This window comes from Mirounga angustirostris, unplaced genomic scaffold (genome assembly GCF_029215605.1).
Source record: "Mirounga angustirostris isolate CCGP_5_RB_7025 unplaced genomic scaffold, mMirAng1.0.hap1 SCAF_12, whole genome shotgun sequence".
In the NCBI taxonomy this organism is placed as follows: Eukaryota; Metazoa; Chordata; class Mammalia; order Carnivora; family Phocidae; genus Mirounga; species Mirounga angustirostris.
Genome location: NW_026991720.1, coordinates 56,933,309 through 56,953,900, shown reverse-complemented (window position 1 = coordinate 56,953,900; position 20,592 = coordinate 56,933,309). Strand labels below are relative to the sequence as shown.

The 20,592-nt window shown below is 35.7% G+C and overlaps 1 protein-coding gene across 1 annotated transcript in view; it reads left to right on the top strand.

Moving 5' to 3' along the window:
* The window catches only part of AHR (aryl hydrocarbon receptor), a 56,150-nt gene that overhangs the window by 13,622 nt on the left and 21,936 nt on the right, over positions 1–20,592 (top strand). Inside the window, exons 3-4 of the mRNA XM_064575194.1 lie at positions 14,820–14,923; positions 17,823–17,912. Coding sequence (XP_064431264.1) covers positions 14,820–14,923; positions 17,823–17,912 — 194 coding nt within the window. The remainder of the gene's footprint in view (positions 1–14,819; positions 14,924–17,822; positions 17,913–20,592) is intronic.

Here is a 20,592-nt window from a genome sequence, read left to right as displayed (position 1 = left end):
TTCAGTGGTGTGTGTGTATGTTTATCAACTAAACAGTCATTTTGTGATAGAGCTGGAACTAGAACCCCAGGTTCTAGATGCCCTATGTCGTTTTTCCTAACCATACCTCAGTTACTTCTCTTTTCTAGGACTCATTTATATAGTGCAGTCCTGAAGACTTTCCTCCGATCTGTGGTTCTCAAAGTATAGTCCCCAAATAAGTGGCAATAGTGTCACCTGGTAACTGGTTAGAAATGCCAGCTCTTGGGCCCCACCCTAGACCTGCAGAATCAAACTCTGGTTGAGTGGTGGGGTTAGATGCATGTGGCCGTTTGGGAGCCCCTATTGTAGACTGTAACCTTGAGGCCACTCCGGCTTTGTGGAATGCTGTCCCAATCCTCAGCATTTGTTCACATGCAGTGCTCACTGCTTGACCTTCCATAGGGGAAGGGAGGGAAATCTGAAGGCGGAGAAATCAGAGAGGGAGATGAATCATGAGAGACTATGGACCCGGGAAAATTTAGCACATTCTAGGGCATGTTCCTCTTTTGCTGATTCTGTGTCATTTCTATGTAGAACCAAGGAACCTGTATTTTCCATATGCATCCTTGGTGAGTCGGAGGCAGTGATTTAACTTGGGTTTGATTATGCCTGAATAACTTAAAATTGTTTTTTCTTTGCCTTCAGAAAGACAAATCCAAATGTACAAAATTTTAGGAAGACTATAAATGTTTTGCTTAGGTTTCAGTGGGAGTGCATACCCTAAGTAGTTTCTTAGGTTGTTCAATACAGGAACAGAATTAGATGGAAGGTGAGGGAAATAGTAGAAAAGATCCCGTAGTCTTCTCCAGACCTCCATGATCTAGGAAGGCAATGCAAAATTTTGAAAGGACAGAGACAATAAATTTTTCAAGGTAATTCCTGAGACCTGAACAAATACCAAGTGCTGCAAATGAGGAGACTTGGAGCATGTTGACTGACAAGGATTTTTATGTGCAGTTAAAACCACTCTCCCGCTATTAGGGAAACAGTATAGCGAAGTGAAGGGAAGCTCTAAGTGAATAACAGGATGCAAACAGGGGGTGTGTGAATTCCTGCGGAAAGAACAATATAAACGAGTAATCATACAATCTTGTTAGAAAGGAAACTCAAGTTTTACTGTAACAATAGATATTTTTCCAAGAAAATACATCTATTTATTGCGAGTTTAAATAATCCAGGTTGGGTGGATCTTCTTAAACTCTGGAGCCATGACTACTGCTACGATTGTCTGAAAAGAGCACTTAAGATTTAAGTACACTATTATTTACCCCTTTCTAAGTAATCAGAACATTCTGAAATATAACTTTGAAGTATTTGAACAGGACTTAGTTATTTTTCAGTTATGGTATAGTTAGAAGCAGTTTCTTTGACCGTATTAGATTAAAATTATTTTATAATAAATCTTGTAATTCAAGATTGCACTTTATTCTAAACACAGTGCAGGTGCTGAATTCACCAAAAAGAAAAAGAGGGAGGAAAAGATTTCTGCTCTCCATAGCTCTAATAGTGTCTCAGCAACTGTGACAAATATAGTATGAGAAATCCTTTAAAAATGTACCTATTCAGTATTATTAATGCAGTACTTAGCATTTTCAAGGGAAGTAAGAAGATTTGAAGTTTTGTTAGATACTAGTTGTGGTTTGAACTGAAGAAATAATTGAGAGAATCTTTGGCTGTTTAATCCTTGAAAACTCTTGACCTGTATATATTCTAGATAATAAAGAGAATTTTCAAGGAATTATTTTTCACTTTGTACTCTGTGTATGCCACAGATGAAGTAATCATTATAAAATTTTCATTTTTATATTATAATGCTTTAGTTTTTCTAACACACTTAAAAGTACTATATACTGCCTATTTCGCTAATAACTACAGTGGAAACTCCTTGAGGATATTATGTGTACTGCTGTATCTTAAACACTTAGAACAATGTCTGACCCATAGTAGGCAGTCAATAAAAATTTATTACCTCAATTTCACTAACATATCTCAAAAACAACGTAAAATTCATGTTGAAATTCTAGATTATGTATTTCAAAATACAGTTCTAGAACTTAAAGTTGTTAATATTTTGCTTTTTCCAGATAATCTGTTAGTAGCCAAATATAGCTGTTGGTTCCATCAGTTATCTTATTTTCTATCTATAAATAAACAGATGTGAGAAATATTTTATGGAATTATCGCAGTAAAATTTTGTACATGGCCTCTGATTGGCTGGCTCATACAGTGAAACATGTTCAAGTATTTAATGATGCAAATGTGAAAGCTACATACATCTTTTTAGGACAAATTAGTATCAACTGTACCGTTCTCAAATCAGTACTGCCCTTTGCATTCGTTAGCTATCTCTTTGCTCCTTTGCCTTCTCTTTACGGGTATTATCTTGTTCGTGGTTCACTGGTTGTTTTCTTCTTTGTTGGATGCTCCTTTTGTACCTCCCAGCAGTCTGGCAATCTTGGTACTCTTAAAATTTTCATCAGCATAGATGGAATGTGCACATAGACTCAGTATTTTTTAAAAAATCACTCCCTTTGTAGATTTGATAGATTAAAAATTCCAGAATAAGTTGATACTTTATTATTAGTTTCTGCACAATGCACACATGTAGACATGTTTTAAGGATTAATAACCGCAATATATTAATGAGAGACTAATTAAAATAGTAAAAGCTGTTTAAATTCTATTCATTTTCCACAGTAATATTGCTCTTCTGTGTTACCTTCTCTTTTCCCCTGAAGACTTCTCAAAATTATGTATCTTTGAAGTTTCTCTGTAGAGTCTTTAGTGTTTTAGAAAATAAATACCCCAAATCCAAAATTGATGTTTTCTAATGTTGGTGATTAAACATGGTAAAGTGCGATTTTTGCCTCTCAAGACAGATTAGATCAGTCCAGACTTGAGGACAGTTAAATGACCAAATGGAGCTGTGATCTGACAAGTCAGTGTGGACTTAGGTTCTGGAAATACAGACTGAACACCTAAAATCTTTAACATTATGTTCAGACTTCTTCACCAAATTCTAGAATATTAATATTAAACCTTCCTTTGTTAATTAAAAAGAAAAGTGGAGCATTAAAGTCACAAAATAGGTTTTGTTTTCTTTTGTTTTTTGCACAAAATGGGTATTAAACTCAAATACCATGTTACCTCTGAGAGGGAAAATAACTAACAAGTTTAAATAACTTAATCACTATGATCAATAATAGTTTATTCTGGGAGAGTAGGATTTGGGTGGTTACAGCCCAGCCTCTGAAATTGGTTGATATGAAGGGAAAGGCTTGTTTCCTACCGTATTGTGTCTCTTAGTCCCAGGTCAAACAGCGGACATTGGGCTTGTTGACCAATCGGAATCTGTATAGTAATGTTTTATTCTTAGTAAGAGTAATTGCAGCATATAAAAAAACTTGAGTTAGATTTCATTATCACTTTTTATTTTATTTATTTTATTTTTAAGATTTTATTTATTTATTTGACAGAGAGAGACACAGCGAGAGAGGGAACACAAGCAGGGGGAGTGGGAGAGGAAGAAGCAGGCTTCCCGCTGAGCAGGGAGCCCAATGCAGGGCTCGATCCCAGGATCCTGGGATCATGACCTGAGCCGAAGGCAGACACTTAACGACTGAGCTACCCAGGTGCCCCTTGTTGCCACTTTTTAAAACACACATCATTATGTAAGTGTTGTGTTTAAATTATTTTACTTTTGGACAGCATCCCCAAATTTAAAAACATGGGTATGATTAATTCATATCTCTGCTGAGACACGATTATCTAATGAAGTAGAAGAGGCAGAAAAGTTTTCTTTCAGTGAGGCAATAGTGGGGATCAGGGGCATGTAGTATTTGTTATTTCAATAAAATATTCATAGTACATATTACACCACTAAAATATAATTATTAACTGTGAGGTCTTTTACTTCCTCCATTATATCTAAGCCATGGGTTATTCTTTGTGACATCTTTATAATTGAGATCTATAAATTTAATCTGTGGAAAGGAAAACTTAGAAACAAGAAAGAGATGATTTTGTCTAGGTTTTAGGAAGCCTGACAGAAGTGAATTTGGGGATCTGAGTTTCTAATTCCCAACTCCTGCATTATGCAGCTGTTAGAGGGAACAGTTTCTGGTTAGTTCAAGAACTAAGTAACATAGGGCGCCTGGGTGGCTCAGTCGGTTAAGCGTCTGCCTTTGGCTCAGGTCATGATCCCAGAGTCCCAGGATCGAGTCCCGCGTCGGGCTCCCTGCTCGTCAAGGAGCCTGCTTCTCCCACTGACCTTCTTCCCTCTCATGCTCTCTCTCGTGCTTTCTCTCTCTCAAATAAATAAATAAAATTAAAAAAGAACTAAGTAACATAGGGGAAAATCTGATTCTTGAACCATTACACATACTTAAAACAATCACCATTTTATAAAGTGTAGTAATATTGACATATTGGAATGTTCTAAATTCACAAAGTCTAAAAATGCTCTGAGGGGATGATGACAGCAGTTAATTTACATGATGTGATGAGCTAACATTTATTTGACCTCATTGTTTACCATGGATCTTTGTTTACTTTATTTTAAATTAAAAAATTATCTGTGTTCTTTTCTTGATCTTCCTTTTTTAGTTATTTAACAGTTCATTTCCAGTTCATTTAGGTTTTCGGAAGAGAGCTATTGTGTTTATTAATCTTCAGCTTGTGTGTTTCTCTGGATTTCAATCCTGTTTTGGTGTCCGTGTAACCCAGAACACTACCTTGAGAAACATATATGCAAAGAATGAGCTTGAACAAGCAGAGAAATGAATTAAATAAAAAGCCCTTGGGCGCCTGGGTGGCTCAGTTGGTTAAGCGACTGCCTTCGGCTCAGGTCATGATCCTGGAGTCCCGGGATCGAGTCCTGCATCAGGCTCCCTGCTCGGCCTGACCCTCCCCCCTCTCATGTGCTCTCTCTCATTCTCTCTCTCAAATAAATAAATAAAATCTTTAAAAAAAAAAAAAAGCCCTTTGAGGGTTGAAGCTTTATAAAGTTTAGTGGGTTTGTATGTGTGCTTTTCATTCATGGGATTTGTACGCTAATTTTATCTGCATTGCTATAATTTTTAAGTTACTGTATACCAAGTAGTTTACAAAAATTTCAGTATCACGGTATCACAGCAAATGTGATTTCTTAATTCTAGAAATGTCTATGGTAGATTTGTTTGCCTAAAAGATGAGCACATCATATAGTATTGAGTTTCTTTTATCTCTGGTATTACCTACTTTTTTTTATAATTGACCTATTTTTTTTCCAGAATTCATATTCTAAAACATGTAACTAATTATAATATTCATAATAGCTTCCATAAATAAAGCTATAAAATTTAAAGATTCTTTTAAATTTTATTTTTTTAAAGATTTTATTTATTTATTTATTTGAGAGAGAGAGAGAGAGAAACAGCATGAGAGGGGAGAGGGTCAGAGGGAGAAGTAGGCTCCCCGCCCAGCCGGGACCCTGATGTGGGACTCCGGGACCATGACCTGAGCCGAAGGCAGTCGCTTAACCAACTGAGCCACCCAGCGCCCTAAAGATTCTTTTAAATTTTAATGCATGACTTTATCCATCAAATCTATGCAAATTAAAACATGGATGAATAAAAAGAATAGTAGAATATTCTTATTGAGTCTAGTTGAAGTAGCATTTAAATCCTGACTCTTACATTTAATAATATGATCTCTTTGGATAAGGACTTTAATTTCTCTTTTCTTCAAATAGTCTAACTTAAAAGATTCATTAGATACTATGAATTTTTTTTTTTTTTTTTTTTTTAGAGAGAGCATGAGCAGCAGTGGAGGGGCAGAGAGAGAGGGAGAGAGAGAATCTCAGGCAGACTATACGCTCAGCATAGAGCTGGATGCAGGCTTGGTCTCACGACCCTGAGATCATGACCTGAGCTGAAATCAAGAGTCAGATGCTAAACAAACTGAGCTACCCAGGCGCCCCAGATGCTATGAATAAATGTAATATTTTATGATATTTTATATAGAATACTTCCATCACTGAGTATTCATTTGCTTTGACAAGTATTTTCAAAAAACACAATGACAAGTATATATCAAAGATTCAGACTGAACCTGCACTCATTATATCCTTTATATTATGTTTTCCTTTTTTCCTTCTTAAAATTTACTGCTTTTTAATGGATTTTCTCTTTGATCATTACCTAGTGTTATATATATCTCTGTGATCCTTAATCGCTTGATCATGAACAGTTCCAGGTGATCATAAATTGATGCCTTTAGCTTCCTTTTTTTAAAAGGAGGATTACCATTGTGGTAATATTAAAGCCAGCCAACTTTTAGCATTTTTTCCTTTCCCCCCATATAGTTAATTTGTTTGATTTTTTGTGTGGCTTTTTGATCTGGTTAATGGAAATCTACAACATCTTTCTGTTATAGTGCTTTAGAAACTGTATTCACATAGAGTAGAAAATTAATCACTTTAAAGCCTGTAATAAAATGCAGTCAGTTATGTTACCACTAATCATTTTACTTAGTAATCATGTTTGTCTTATTTTTAAATCATGCTCTTATAGTTTTTCTACTTTTTGATCAACCATTTTTAATCAGTAACTCCAATTCATTTATTCATAGCTGGAGATTTAGATTTTGGAGTCATTGTAATATAGTGGGAATAATATTCTAAATCATGAAAGTGAATAAAATATTCCAGAGGAGAACATATAGAATAAGAGAAAAAATACCAGAGATGAGATGTTTTAAGGATGAGCAGGAGGTAGAGGAAAGCAAATCTGTGTGTATACAGAATATAAAATTGTGCTGAGGTGATAGTTTGCATAAAGATGCCTTCATTTGGTGTTTCAAGTTCTTAAATTAGAGAGTCAAAAGAAAATTGCACAAGAAAATATAAACTAAAGTGAAATTAAAGTCCATACAAAAAAATCATAATGCTACAGGAGTAGTGTTATGGTCCTTGATTGTCCATAGAAGCCAGAAAACCATTCAAGTGTTTCCAGTGGGCAGTTGAGAAGGGAAATAAGTAGTCACATTGAATCAATTTAGCCTAAAATTGTATTGAATTATTCTGGTTTCTTCTAGCCTTAAATTTTCTCATACAATGTGGGGTGCCTTTTACGGTCAGTTTTACAGATACTCTTTTGTCAGCTGGATTGTTGATAGTGTCTAGTGTCATATGTCTGGTCTCTATGTTACGGAGGCAGCATTCCTTCTCTTTATCTTAGCATGACGGAGGGAGATTGTCCTGTAACAAAAGCACTGGAGACATAGAGGTTAATCCTGTGACCTTTGATACGACCTTTAACCTCACTGTTGCCCAGGGTCTTCATCCTCTCAGCATGGACAGTAAGAATGCTTGTGTGCCCCATGCTTTAAGTTTGTGGTGGATTTATCCTAAAAAATGAGATGTGAAAAGTCAATTTTATAATTAAATTTGTCACATAAAGTATAATTACTTCTTGCGGAATACTGATATTTTACGTGTTTTAATGGATGATCTTGTGGTCACTGTGGAATATGCATAGAGGCCTTTCAGACCTGGTATTCATACCATCTGACAATCTCTTGAGTTAATTCTGTATTTTGATTTAGAGATGGAAATTTGCTAGTTAACTTTTTAGCCTTTTACATAATACATAATAATGTATTTCCCCATATTGTTTCCTTTTTCTGAAGTGGCACACACATCTAGACAATTTGTTCAGGTAGAGATGACATGCCTTACTTTGGTGAGGATATAAACTCTGGGCAGTGTGCTACTTGCTGTAACATACATACAGAATTTTTAATTTTTTGTTTTGGTCTTAAATTATGTGCTTCCCTTTTGATCTTTATAAAATCGGCATTGAGTAATTTCCTGAAGACACTCATATTAATAAGAGCACTCTTTAAGCAGAGAAATGATAATTTTAGAAAATAATAAGGCAGTGAGATCTGGAACACTTGTAAGCTATTTCCAAAATCGTAAATTTCCAAAGTCACTGGTTCTTAAAATATGGCACCTGGTCCTCCACATCACTTGGGAAGTTGTTAGCAATGCAAACTGGAAGGCCCCGTCCTACATCTCCTAAATCAGAAATTTTAGAGAGTGAAGTGCAGCAATGTGTTTTAATAGCCATAGCCTTCCTATGATTCTAATGTCTGTGAAATTTTGAGAATCATTGCTCTACTTGATTAAAGTCTGCTACAGAAGGCAGTTTGAATTCCACTCTTGTATATGTGGAAAGCTCAATGCAACTCATTCCCCACTGAACAGGTAAACTGCTCTTGTTGGTTCTGTTAATTCAATGACCTATCACAGTTACAGTAGAATTGTGCATAATGAAATGTAAAACTGGGAAAATGTTAAACATCTTCGGAAGTTGGTTTCCGCTTAATTGAGAGCAGGAATAAGTCTAACTTTTAAGGACTTAATCAGCTTTAAAATGATGCTTTTCAGATTTGCTAAAAAGAACGTAAACTACCAGTTATGCAACCTACATTCATTCATAAAGGTATAAACTAATATTTGCATTTTTAAAAACTGAATTTACCTTCATTCTGCCTTGGTGATTAGAAATTTCTAGGTAGGAAAAAAAAAATCTGTCAATATCATCAGAAACTATTGGGTAAACTGTGTAGACCTAATCTTTGTGTCCTAGAAACTTAGAATGTAGTATAGTTTTCTTTAATTTCAGTTTCTTCCTTCTTCCCCTCAAAAGAACACTTGATTTACAAACAAATGAAAACTTTGTGTTGAAATGAAATATCTCTCTCTTACCCCAAAGTATGTAGAAGAAGCTCTCATTAGGTACACTTAATATGTTATTTGGAATTTATTTGTAAATACTAATTTATCCTGGACTAAGCTAGGACTGTTTTCCTTGTATTTGAGAAATACTGCATTACTTAACTCTTTCTAATTTATAGAAGTTTATGTGGGTAAATTTTATAGTGATAGCTTTGCTTTTATGCTTATATCACCGTGGCAATGGAATTTAACTTTTTCTGGCAGAAGTAATAAAGGGGATGATAAATATTATTATAAAATAAATTGAATTTACATCAACACAAAGAGATTTAAAAGTGTTATGCTTTTTCCTGGCAAGATATTGTCATCTTTCTGTTTAATCGAGAACTATAGTAACATACAAAATATAGTTTACCCCATGCCAGTATTTCTCCTTCAGGAATTTCTCTGTTGAACAGTTCAGAGCATGTTTTTCAAAGAGGAAATATTTGGCTTGTAGGGAGAAGTGGAAATCCAAGCTTAGATGTATAAGGAAGGAAACTGTCATATAGGAAATGGATATGGTTAAATACTTGTGGGAGTAAGATTTGAATCAGTTGGTAAAATGACCATTTGATAATGCTCTGATAATATTTACATTCTAGATTCCTTCATCAATTAGATTAAATTCTTGTATAATTGCTTCATTGATCTCTCAATGAGGAAATAGTTGAAATATTTCAATACTTTATTATCTTAATATTCCACAGACTGTTTAAAGTCAGGTTGTTGTATTTTGGAAGGTGTGGTGTTCTTGCAGATGAGGAAGATTTTAACAAATGTTTATTTCAGCAAATGATTCACAAGTAGCGGAATTGGCTATGACTTACTTTCAAATATTACATTTTGTTTCTAGAAAATGTCATGAATTTAGTTCCAGTGATGCAATGTTTAAAGTGTCCTGTGCATCTGATTATGCATGTAATTTTTATAACAACTTAAAGTTGTGAAGTACTCTCAAATCTATGTTGTATAGACATCATAGCAGTCCTAATAGATTCTTGTTTTTAGTGTCAGCTTTTCAAAAAGGTTTGAAGGTATATCAACTCAGCATTTAGCCCATTATCTATCTCTATCCTGGGCTGCAAATTGTGGCTTCCAGGCATTACTGAGGTACTGTACATCTGATTTTAGCCCTAACAAGAATGTGTCTCCAGAGGTATCAGTGTCCTCACATACAGATGAAGACACTACAGGTCAAGTGTGTTTGGCATAGGGCAGGAGTCCAGCAGTTGGTTAATCATAGCGTGAACACGTAGGGTTAGGCTACCTGGGTTTAATCTAGGCTCCACTACTTCAGACTCTCTGACCTGGAGGCCATTTCTTTTTTTCTTTTTTTTTTTTTTTAATTTTTTTTTTTAAAGATTTTTTTTATTTATTTATTTGAGAGAGAGAGAATGAGAGAGAGCAAGCACATGAGAGGGGGGAGGGTTAGAGGGAGAAGCAGACTCCCTGCCGAGCAGGGAGCCCGATGCGGGACTCGATCCAGGGACTCCAGGATCATGACCTGAGCCGAAGGCAGTCGCTTAACCGACTGAGCCACCCAGGCGCCCTGGAGGCCATTTCTTAACCTAAGTCTCAGCTTCATTGAAAGGACAAAACAATACCAGTCTCGTAGGATATTATTATAAAAATTAATAAGATCTAATATATGGAAAGTTGTTGGCATACAGTGTGTGCTCAGTAAGTATCACATATTATTAAGGAAATCATTTCAGGCCACTTACTTGGTAGGAAGGACACTGGTAACAGTACCCCATGTCATCTTCCTCTTCTGTTGCTTTCTAATCAAGGCAAGAAATGTATACATGAAAGTGACTAGTATTAAGGTGGTTTTACCAAGGGAGAGGTCGGGACGCCTGGGTGGCTCAGTTGTTAATCATCTGACTCTTGATTTTGGCTCAGGTCATGATCTCAGGGTCCTGGGATCGAGCCCCGCATCGGGCTCCCTGCTCAGTGGGAAGCCTGCTTCTCCCTCTCCCACTCCTCCTGCTTGTGTTCCCTCTCTCGCTGTGTCTCTCTCTGTCAAATAAATAAATCTTTAAAAAAAAAAACCAAGAAGAAGAAGGGAAAGGTGGTAGGAGGTCAAGAAATAGAGGCAAAACTTTGTGGAGGGGCAAAAATTGCAGTTTGGGTCAAAAGGCCCTGACATAAAATAAGATTTCTAAAAAGTCACATTGGTGTATTTTTTAAGGTGAGAATGCTAAGGGAATTCATCTTTCCTGGACTCATCTTTGCACAGTATTTACTTAAATCCTTTACTATTTATTAACCTTGAACATAAGAGCAACAGAAATATTTTTGGAAGAACTCTCCAGTGATCCTTCCTTAATATGCACTTGTCACTTTTCCTACTTACACTATTAAATAGTTAACCTCCCAACATTTAGAATTGTAAGCGTTGTTGTTTAAAAAAGAGTTTGTTCTCCTTGTTTTTTCTTTCAAGTTCCTTCAAGACTTTAATGAAATCCCATTGTGCTATTTAATGTTTTGACTTTCTTTTCTAGTTCTTTATTTCCTAACTTATATTCCCAACTCAAGGCAGATTCTGTCTGATGTGTAATTGTGTTGGCCAGTATCCCCAATACAAGGCCAAAAACAAATCGTAAATTACTCTGAGATGAATAGTCTCAGTGGTCCAGTAACTCTAGTTGGAACTGACATCAATTCTATTCATGAAAAATTAATTTTAAAAGATTCCTAATAAGATAATTTAGACATTTTAAAATTTGATACTAGTAACATCTATCCATTTTTACAATTACTTTGCTTCTTTCTGCAATGTGAGGGTTTTTGGTTTTGTTGTTTTCTTTTTAATGGTAAATCTTAAAGCAAATAGCCATAACTCTTTTTTTTTTTTTAAAGATTTTATTTATTTATTTGAGACAGAGAGAATGAGAGACAGAGAGCATGAGAGGGAGGAGGATCAGAGGGAGAAGCAGACTCCCTGCCGAGCAGGGAGCCCGATGCGGGACTCGATCCCGGGACTCCAGGATCATGACCTGAGCCGAAGGCAGTTGCTTAACCAACTGAGCCACCCAGGCGCCCTTTGCTTTAACTCTTAAATGGTGCCCCATACTGGAGCTTTTGGGAAAGTAACAGAGTGTAGTTAACCCTGACATTATGAGGTTTTAGTGCATTCAAGCAAATTTGGCCATTTGAAAGCAAGCAGCAGCAGAATAGGAAGGGAAAAAAGACCTTTTTCTCTTCTCCTTTTCAATGAGAAATATTAAGCATTTCCTTTGATCTTGATTAACTGTTAGACCAATTTATGTACCTCAAACTATTTTTTTGGCCTAAGGAAATATGTTCTCTGGCCTTTTGAAATTGTTACATTCAGAGGCCAAACTTTTGGCTTCTTCTTTAAAAGCGGTGTGTTTCAGGTTCTGCAAAGGCAAGAACTTGGCATAAGATTGCAGTGTGACACATGCATTGATTTACCAGAAAATAGATTTCAGCATGAACATGTGTTATATGTGAGGCTTTGCTCAAACTGAGAGTAAATCTGGTTATTAATAAATCTCGTTTTTCACCGAGCCAGATGATCTTTGGCACAATAAAAAATCTAATGAAATAGTCTTAAAAAGAATATCAAAGTCCATTTTGTTTAATGATTTCTCTTATTTAAATATTAAAGGTCAGAAATAGATAAGAAAAATGGAAATATATTGTAATTGTATTGAAAAGGTTATACTTTATAACAAGATAGTCTATAGGATCTGGGAAACACTGGTAATAATTAAAGTTACCATTTATTGAACTACTGCTGAGCTGCTGTATGCCAGGAACTTCACATATATTCTCATTATTCTTCACAATAACCTGGCAAGATGGTTTTTGTTGTTTGTTTTCAGTTAACAGTTGACATATTGGGACATACACTCAGAGAGCCTACACATTTAGTAAATGGCAGAACTAAGATGTGAACTTAATTCTGTCACTTACTAAGATTAAAGGAAATGATATTTGGGAGTGTTTTGGAAAAATTCTAAGTAAGTACACAGTAGCTATTATTACGCTTCGGTTGTATTGCCTCCCAGACTACACACACACACACACACACACGCACACACACGTGTGTGATGAAGAAGAGAGATGGAGGGGAGGAGAGAAAGCATTGCAACGTGCTACCTCCAGAAGTAAGCATCCCGCCATGGTATCAGACTTCTCCTTATATACATAATCCACAAGGAGTTAGAAGATAATAATGAAGGAGGAGCCACTTTTGAAGATGGAATACATAGGAATAAACATAAAAATTAATGTGCAAATCTGTTTTGCGAACAACTTTAAAATACTATAGTGGGACAAAAAATATAGATTTGAACAGAAGGATAGAATGATTCAAAATCATAAATATGTTAGTTCTCCATGAGTTGCAGCCATCAAAAAAAAAAGGGGGGCGCCTGGGTGGCTCAGTTGGTTAAGCAGCTGCCTTCGGCTCAGGTCGTGATCCCAGAGTCCTGGGATCGAGCCCCTCATCGGGCTCCCTGCTCGGCAGGGAGCCTGCTTCTCCCTCTCTCTCTGCCTACTTGTTCTCTCTCTCTAGCTCTCTGTCAAATAAATAAATAAAATCTTAAAAAAAAAAAAATGAAATCTTGCCATTTGCAATCACATGGATGGAACTAGAGGGTATTAGGCCAAGCGAAATAAGTCAATCAAAGTGGGCGCCTGGGTGGCTCAGTTGGTTAAGCGACTGCCTTCGGCTCAGGTCATGATCCTGGAGTCCCTGGATCGAGTCCCGCATCGGGCTCCCTGCTCAGCAGGGAGTCTGCTTCTCCCTCTGACCTCACCCCTCTCATGTGCTCTCTCTCTCTCAAATAAATAAAATCTTTAAAAAAAAAAAATAAGTCAATCAAAGAAAGACAATATCATATGATCTCACTGATAAGTGAAATTTAAGAAACAAAACAGAGGATCATAGGGGAAGAGAGGAAAAAATAAAACAAGATGAAACTAGAGAGGGAGACAAACCATAAGAGACTCTCTTAATCATAGGAAACAAACTGAAGGTTGCTGGAGGAGAGGGGGGCAGGGGGATGGGGTAACTGGATGATGGACATTAAGGAGGGCATGTGATGTAATGAGCACTGGATATTATATAAGACTGATGAATCACTGACCTCTACCTCTGAAACCAGGAATATAGTATATGTTAATTAAATAAATAAAAATAAAAACAAAAAAGATAAATCCACCTTAAAAAAAAATAAAGTGGTACTAACACTGGAAAAAAAATCTCCATGAGTTGATTTATAAATTTAACAAGACTCGGGCGCCTGGGTGGCTCAGTTGGTTAAGTGATTGCCTTCGGCTCAGGTCATGGTCCCGGAGTCCTGGGATCGAGTCCCACATTGGGCTCCCGGCTCAGCGGGGAGCCTGCTTCTCCCTCTGACCCTCTCCCCGCTCATGCTGTTTCTCTCTCTCTCAAATAAATAAAATCTTAAAAAAAAAAAAATTTAACAAGACTCTAGTAACAATACTAATTGCTTTTTACTCTAAAACTAGACAGGAGGATTCTGAACTGAATGGAAATATATTTCTTAATAAGGCTGATGGTTGATTCTTTCTCCTCACCACTACAAGTTCACTGTTTAGATATAGATAGATAGATAGATAGATAGATAGATAGATAGATAGATAGATAGATAGATACTAAAATCCTTTTTATAGGTTATGTTCTGATGAACCTTATTCTCATAAGTAAATGAATAGGAGTGGGAAGAGTTTGTATAGCAGCACCATGCAATTCTTTAAAACTCTTAAGTTATATGCCAAAAATCATAATGAGCTCATCACAACTGATTTTTAATAAATTATTTTGTTATTTTTAAATAAATTATTTGTAATTATTTTTCGCAGTCTGTCCACTGATTTGGAAACCACTCATTGACAAAGGATTATTTACTTAACCAGTAGATAACAATATTTTAGACTGTGTCTTTGTGATGTACATAGAGATTTTCCATGATAGCCCTTTGAAATCACTTACTTGAGAAACTACTTACTATATCATTGCTTTTTCCCTTTTCTCCAGTTTCCTTACAGTCCTCCCCAGCTGACAGGAATGAAGTCCAGGAAAACTGTAGAACAAAATTCAGAGAAGACCTGCATCTGCAAGAAGGAGAACTCTTACTACAGGTAAATTTTAGTAAATAGAGTTTCTCATAATAAAGACATGGTAAATGAAAGATTAATGGATCAGTCTTTTAGTTACTCCAGTTTATTTAGAACTCACCCAGTGTTTCATGTCACTTTCATCTGAACTGCAATAGTGATGTAATGCTAGTATATGAAAAAATGTAATTGTATCAAGTAGATTGGAAGTCTACTTAGTAATTTCCCTGTTGTATTTCTTCTTTTAAAGATTTTATTTATTTATTTGACAGAGAGAGACACAGTGAGAGAGGGAACACAAGCAGAGGGAGTGGGAAAGGGAGAAGCAGGCTTCCCGCCGAGCAGGGAGCCTGATGCGGGACTCGATCCCAGGACCCTGGGATCATGACCTGAGCCGAAGGCAGATGCTTAACAGTCGACTGAGCCACCCAGGCACCCCTCCCTGTTGTATTTCTTTAGCAAGAACTCCTAGATTATTTTAAAGGTTCTCATTTAAGACATTGAATTTATATATGCTTTTCCAGGAATATAGCTTTATTAAAACAGTTAATTGTCTTTACTTAATCGTTCAAAATTGTTCTTAACCTGAATTTTATTTTTCAATGTATTTTGTAACTGTATTGTCTCTTAGCTATGGGGTGTGTCTTATCAACATGCTAAAGATTATCTCAACAACTAGAAGCCCTGATTTTTGTTTTAGAACTCAGAGAATATTTTAATTTTTTTTAATTTTTAAAAATATATTTTTTCTTTTTTTTGCTCTATTTCTTGGAACTAATACGATGCTTGATTCTTAACTAAAATTCTCAGGCATTTATTTTGTTGAAAAACAGATAGAATGAAGATGTGTGGTGTGATATGTGCTATTACTATTACGTATTCATTTTCAGTTCCACCCAGTGAACGGAGTGAAGAACTTAATTTGCCATCATGTAGAAAGTAGCTGCAACTTTTAGTAACTCCATTAATTCATTCTGAAAATCCTTATGTGCAACCCAACAATTTATAACATTTTTTATTATTTTTGTAATTGTGAAAATTAACTTTTGCCCCCATTGGGTTAAGCAAGTTAAATATATTCAAGCAGGAGTCCTCTTCTTATCCCTGACTGAGGATTTTTATGTATATAATAGCTTGAAACATAAAGGCTCCTTATTCAGGTCATAGGAAAACATTTTTATAATTGCTGCTTTATGTGATTAAACACACACCTTGGGTTATGGAGTAAAGTAATAAGGAAGTCCTTTATTTCAAGTGAAAATAAACAAATATGGAATGCTTAACATTTGATAATGCAGTTTAAATTATGGGCCAATGATTTTTTCCGTCCTAGAATATTTAGGCAAATTGTAAACATATTCTATGTAAAGGATAGAGAATAAAATAATACTAATGCAAGACTAGTGTCACTTTTTAATTATCTGAAAATTGGAAACATTTAGGTATTTAAAATAAATGCATCTGTTTTGAATTATATTGGATATCACTTGTAAACTAGTTTCCAATAGGAAGCATCGCATATTATATGATTTGCTAGGACCATGGTTGGAGGGATCTCTTCTGGAGGAGATGGCCAGAAGCACTTTAGATATATGAAAATGGCATATTTCATTACATACAGTTGCCATAATGGCATCTAACTTCATACTTTCAACATGTGATTATCAACTGAGTATCCCTAAGACTTAGAGAATGTTTCCAGAGATACAGTATACTACTTGCCATGAAACTTTTAATGACAAATCATTTCCTTTAGTTTTAACAAAGGAGATACATAAAATGTTGAAGTGTTTTATTAAGAAAAATTTAAAATAATTACCTTCAAGCTTAGCTTAAATTTATGACTATTATATAAAGAATAAAAATGAAAATAAAAAGACTTTCTGTATCTTTTCATTATCCATTATTAATTTCAGTCATTATCATTTATTTAATCATGTTCTGCCCATGCTGTTTACTACTGTGCCTAGTAGAATCCGTAGCTTCGTTTTTGAGTTAACAGCAGTTGAAACTATAAATAACACTATCAATTGCAGTTTATTTCTCTTATATTAAATAGTAAGTGAACCTCATCATGACTTTCAGATAAGTAGGGCAGATCTTTGTGATTAAGACTAAAAAATGATAATCTCTTTCATTAATATGTAATTAGCATATTCTTTCTGTTCATTTAATAATAATTCAGTATAAGTAATAACCTTGTACCATATAGTATTTAAGATCATTTGAGATATACATAAAATTGGTATGCACATATTCTTTTTAAAGGCTTTCAGTTAATTTCTGACAATTAACATTTGTCTAAAAGTGTGTGATATTGTACCTTAAATTATTTTTGTGTTTTTCTGGCTTATGAGCTTATTTCCAATGAGCTTATTGGAAAGTACTAAATTCATTTGACTGTTTGAACAAGCATCACACTCTACAAAATAAAATGCATATGATCAGTGGATACTCTTCTCTACAAAGAAGATATTTTCAGAAGGAGAAAATATAAAAATGGGTGTAACTGTTACTGCCAACTGAAATTTAAGACTACTTAATTGTGAAGGTGTTAATTATTAAACATTTAAGTTCCCGGTGGGTGCCACCACCATTCATCCTGGGGGGACTTACCAGGTACACATAGCTATAATCTCTGAAAATCCAAAGCATGAAGAAGAACCAATTTTGTATTAAAGTTGCTGTGACTGAGCATTAAGTTGAGCTGTAAGCTTTTCCTTATCTAAATCAAAAGGTATGCATAGATTCCTCTCATTGCACAGTAGATGGAATGTCTGTGTCTGAGATGTAAGCATTTTAACCATTTTAAAGAGAAGATTTTTCAGCAATAAAACTAACAGCCTTAACTGAAGTCAGTATTTATGAGTGGCAATATTGTGATTTAGTCACATTACTAATTTTGTAATTTTTTTCCTTGTAGGCTCTCAATGGCTTTGTGCTGGTTGTCACCACAGATGCTTTGGTCTTTTATGCTTCTTCTACCATACAAGATTACCTAGGGTTTCAGCAGGTAAGTATATTTTTCTCAGGCCATGTAAAAAAAAATTTTTTTTTGAGAAAATTACTTTTTATTTGTCATATGTTTTAGGGATATAAATGATAATTTGTATATATAAAATGTCAATTAAAATATGCTATAGAATAAAATTATATATTTGTAGCTAATAATTTTTATATAATTAGTAATTTACTACATTACAATTTTCTTATATGTTCATGAGATTCATGGAGATTGTGTTTTTTTATATATAAGAAATGTTCACGTTGGGGGCAGATAGGATTTGGATCGGGGGAGAGGGGCGGGCAGACAAGAGAATATTTGCTGTCACATTGGTTACGGATACCAGAGGGCATATGGCAACTATGAAATGAATGAAGTGATATGTAAAGGTATAGGCAAAAATATCATGGCTCATACCTTTAATTCGGACACAAGCTGATTATGGAAGCTTTCCTGAAGGAAATGGTATTTAAGCTAACCTAAAGAAAGCATAAGATTTAGACAGGTGGACAGTTGTGGCGGGAACACAGGAAAGAAAAGATACAAGTACTGTAAACAGTAGACTGGAAATGCTTTAAGAGATGAACATGTTTAGTTTGTTTAATGTTATTGAATAAATGGTGCATAAATGGAGTGGTAAGGTATTTGTCATATTTGAAGGACAAGAACATTTAATTTAAGAACAGTTTTGTAAGTACACTTGAATACTAGCTATTCTATTTTTTTAAATTTTTTATTGTTATGTTAATCACCAAACATTACATCATTAGTTTTAGATGTAGTGTTCCATGATTCACTGTTTGTGCATAACACCCAGTGCTCCATGCAGAACGTGCCCTCTTTAATACCCATCACCAGGCTAACCCATCCTCCCACCCCCCTCCCCTCTAGAACCCTCAGTTTGTTTTTCAGAGTCCATCGTCTCTCATGGTTCATCTCCCCCTCCGATTTCCCCCCCTTCATTCTTCCCCTCCTGCTATCTTCCTTTTTTTTTTTTTTTCTTAACATATATTGCATTATTTGTTTCAGAGGTACAGATCTGAGATGCAACAGTCTTGCACAATTCACAGTGCTTACCAGAGCCCATACCCTCCCCAGTGTCTATCACCCAGTCACCCCATCCCTCCCACCCCACCCCCCACGGCGGCAACCCTCAGTTTGTTTCCTGAGATTAAGAATTCCTCATATCAGTGAGGTCATATGATACATGTCTTTCTCTGATTGACTTATTTCCCTCAGCATAACACCCTCCAGTTCTATCCACATCATTGCAAATGGCAAGATCTCATTCCTTTTGATGGCTGCATAATATTCCATTGTGTGTGTGTGTGTGTGTGTGTGTGTGTGTGTATATATATATATATATATATATATATATATATATACCACATCTTCTTTATCCATCATCTGTCGATGGACATCTTGGCTCTGTCCACAGTTTGGGCATTGTGGACATTGCTGCTATAAACATCGGGGTGCACGTACCCCTTCGGGTCCCTGCATTTGTATCTTTGGGGTAAATACCCAGTAGTGCAATTGCTGGATCATGAATACTAGCTATTCTTATGTATCAGTATTTCCTAAATTCTAATGTGTCTAAGACTCACTTGTAAAACTCTAAAATCTTTGGGCCTCAGTTCCAGATACTCTGATTCAGTAGGTCAGAGTGGGGCCTATGAGTTTGCATTTCTAACAAGCTCACAGGTGATGCCAAGGCTGCTGGTTTGAATAGCAGTGTCTGCAGTGTTATATAGTCTGAAGTTTATGTCATATATACAATAGAAACCTGCAAGAGTTTTTGTTAGGGAATGTGTATGCTGCAGTCTGTGTTTTAGATGAGAACTGTGGCAGTTGGGTAATGGATGGCATCAAGATGGTTTAATGCTAGATTAAATTCACAGGGAAATTTAAGTCTAGATAGCTAAACTAGGTAGATAGTGGAACCTGGCCCTGCCACAAAGTCTGACTTGCTGAGAGGCAAGAAGTGGAGGAGGGATTCTAAGCTGGTCAAGGCATAATCCCTTACTCTTCGGGAGTGTACCAGAAGTAAAAATTTAATATAAAGAAAATCATTAGAGGATAGTGAAAGAAATACATAATACTTTTAAGCTTCAGAGAAGTCTAAGATGACTGGATTTTCAGACATGGTTTTGTGAAAGAAATAGGATTTAAAATAAGTTAAAAATAGAGCTACCCTATGACCCAGCAATTGCACTACTAGGTATTTACCCCAAAGATACAAATGTAGTGATCCGAAGGGGCATATGCACCCCAATGTCTATAGCAGCAATGTCCATAATAGCTAAACCGTGGAAAGAGCCCAGATGTCCATCGAAAGATAAATCAATAAAGAAGATGTGATAGACACACACACACATGCATGCGTACAATGGAATATTACTCAGACATCAGAAAGGATGAATACTTAGATTTACATCGACATGGATGGAACTGGAGAGTATCATGCTGAGCGAAATAAGTCAATCAGAGAAAGACAATTATCATATGGTTTCACTCATTGTGGAATATAAGAAACCATGCAGAGGATCATAGGGGAAGGGAGGGAAACCTGAATGGGAAGTCATCAGAGAGGGAGACAAACCATGAGAGACTCTCAACTCCAGGAAACAAACTGAGGGTTGCTTGAGGGGAGGTAGATGGAGGGCTGGGGCAATTGGGTGATGGGCAT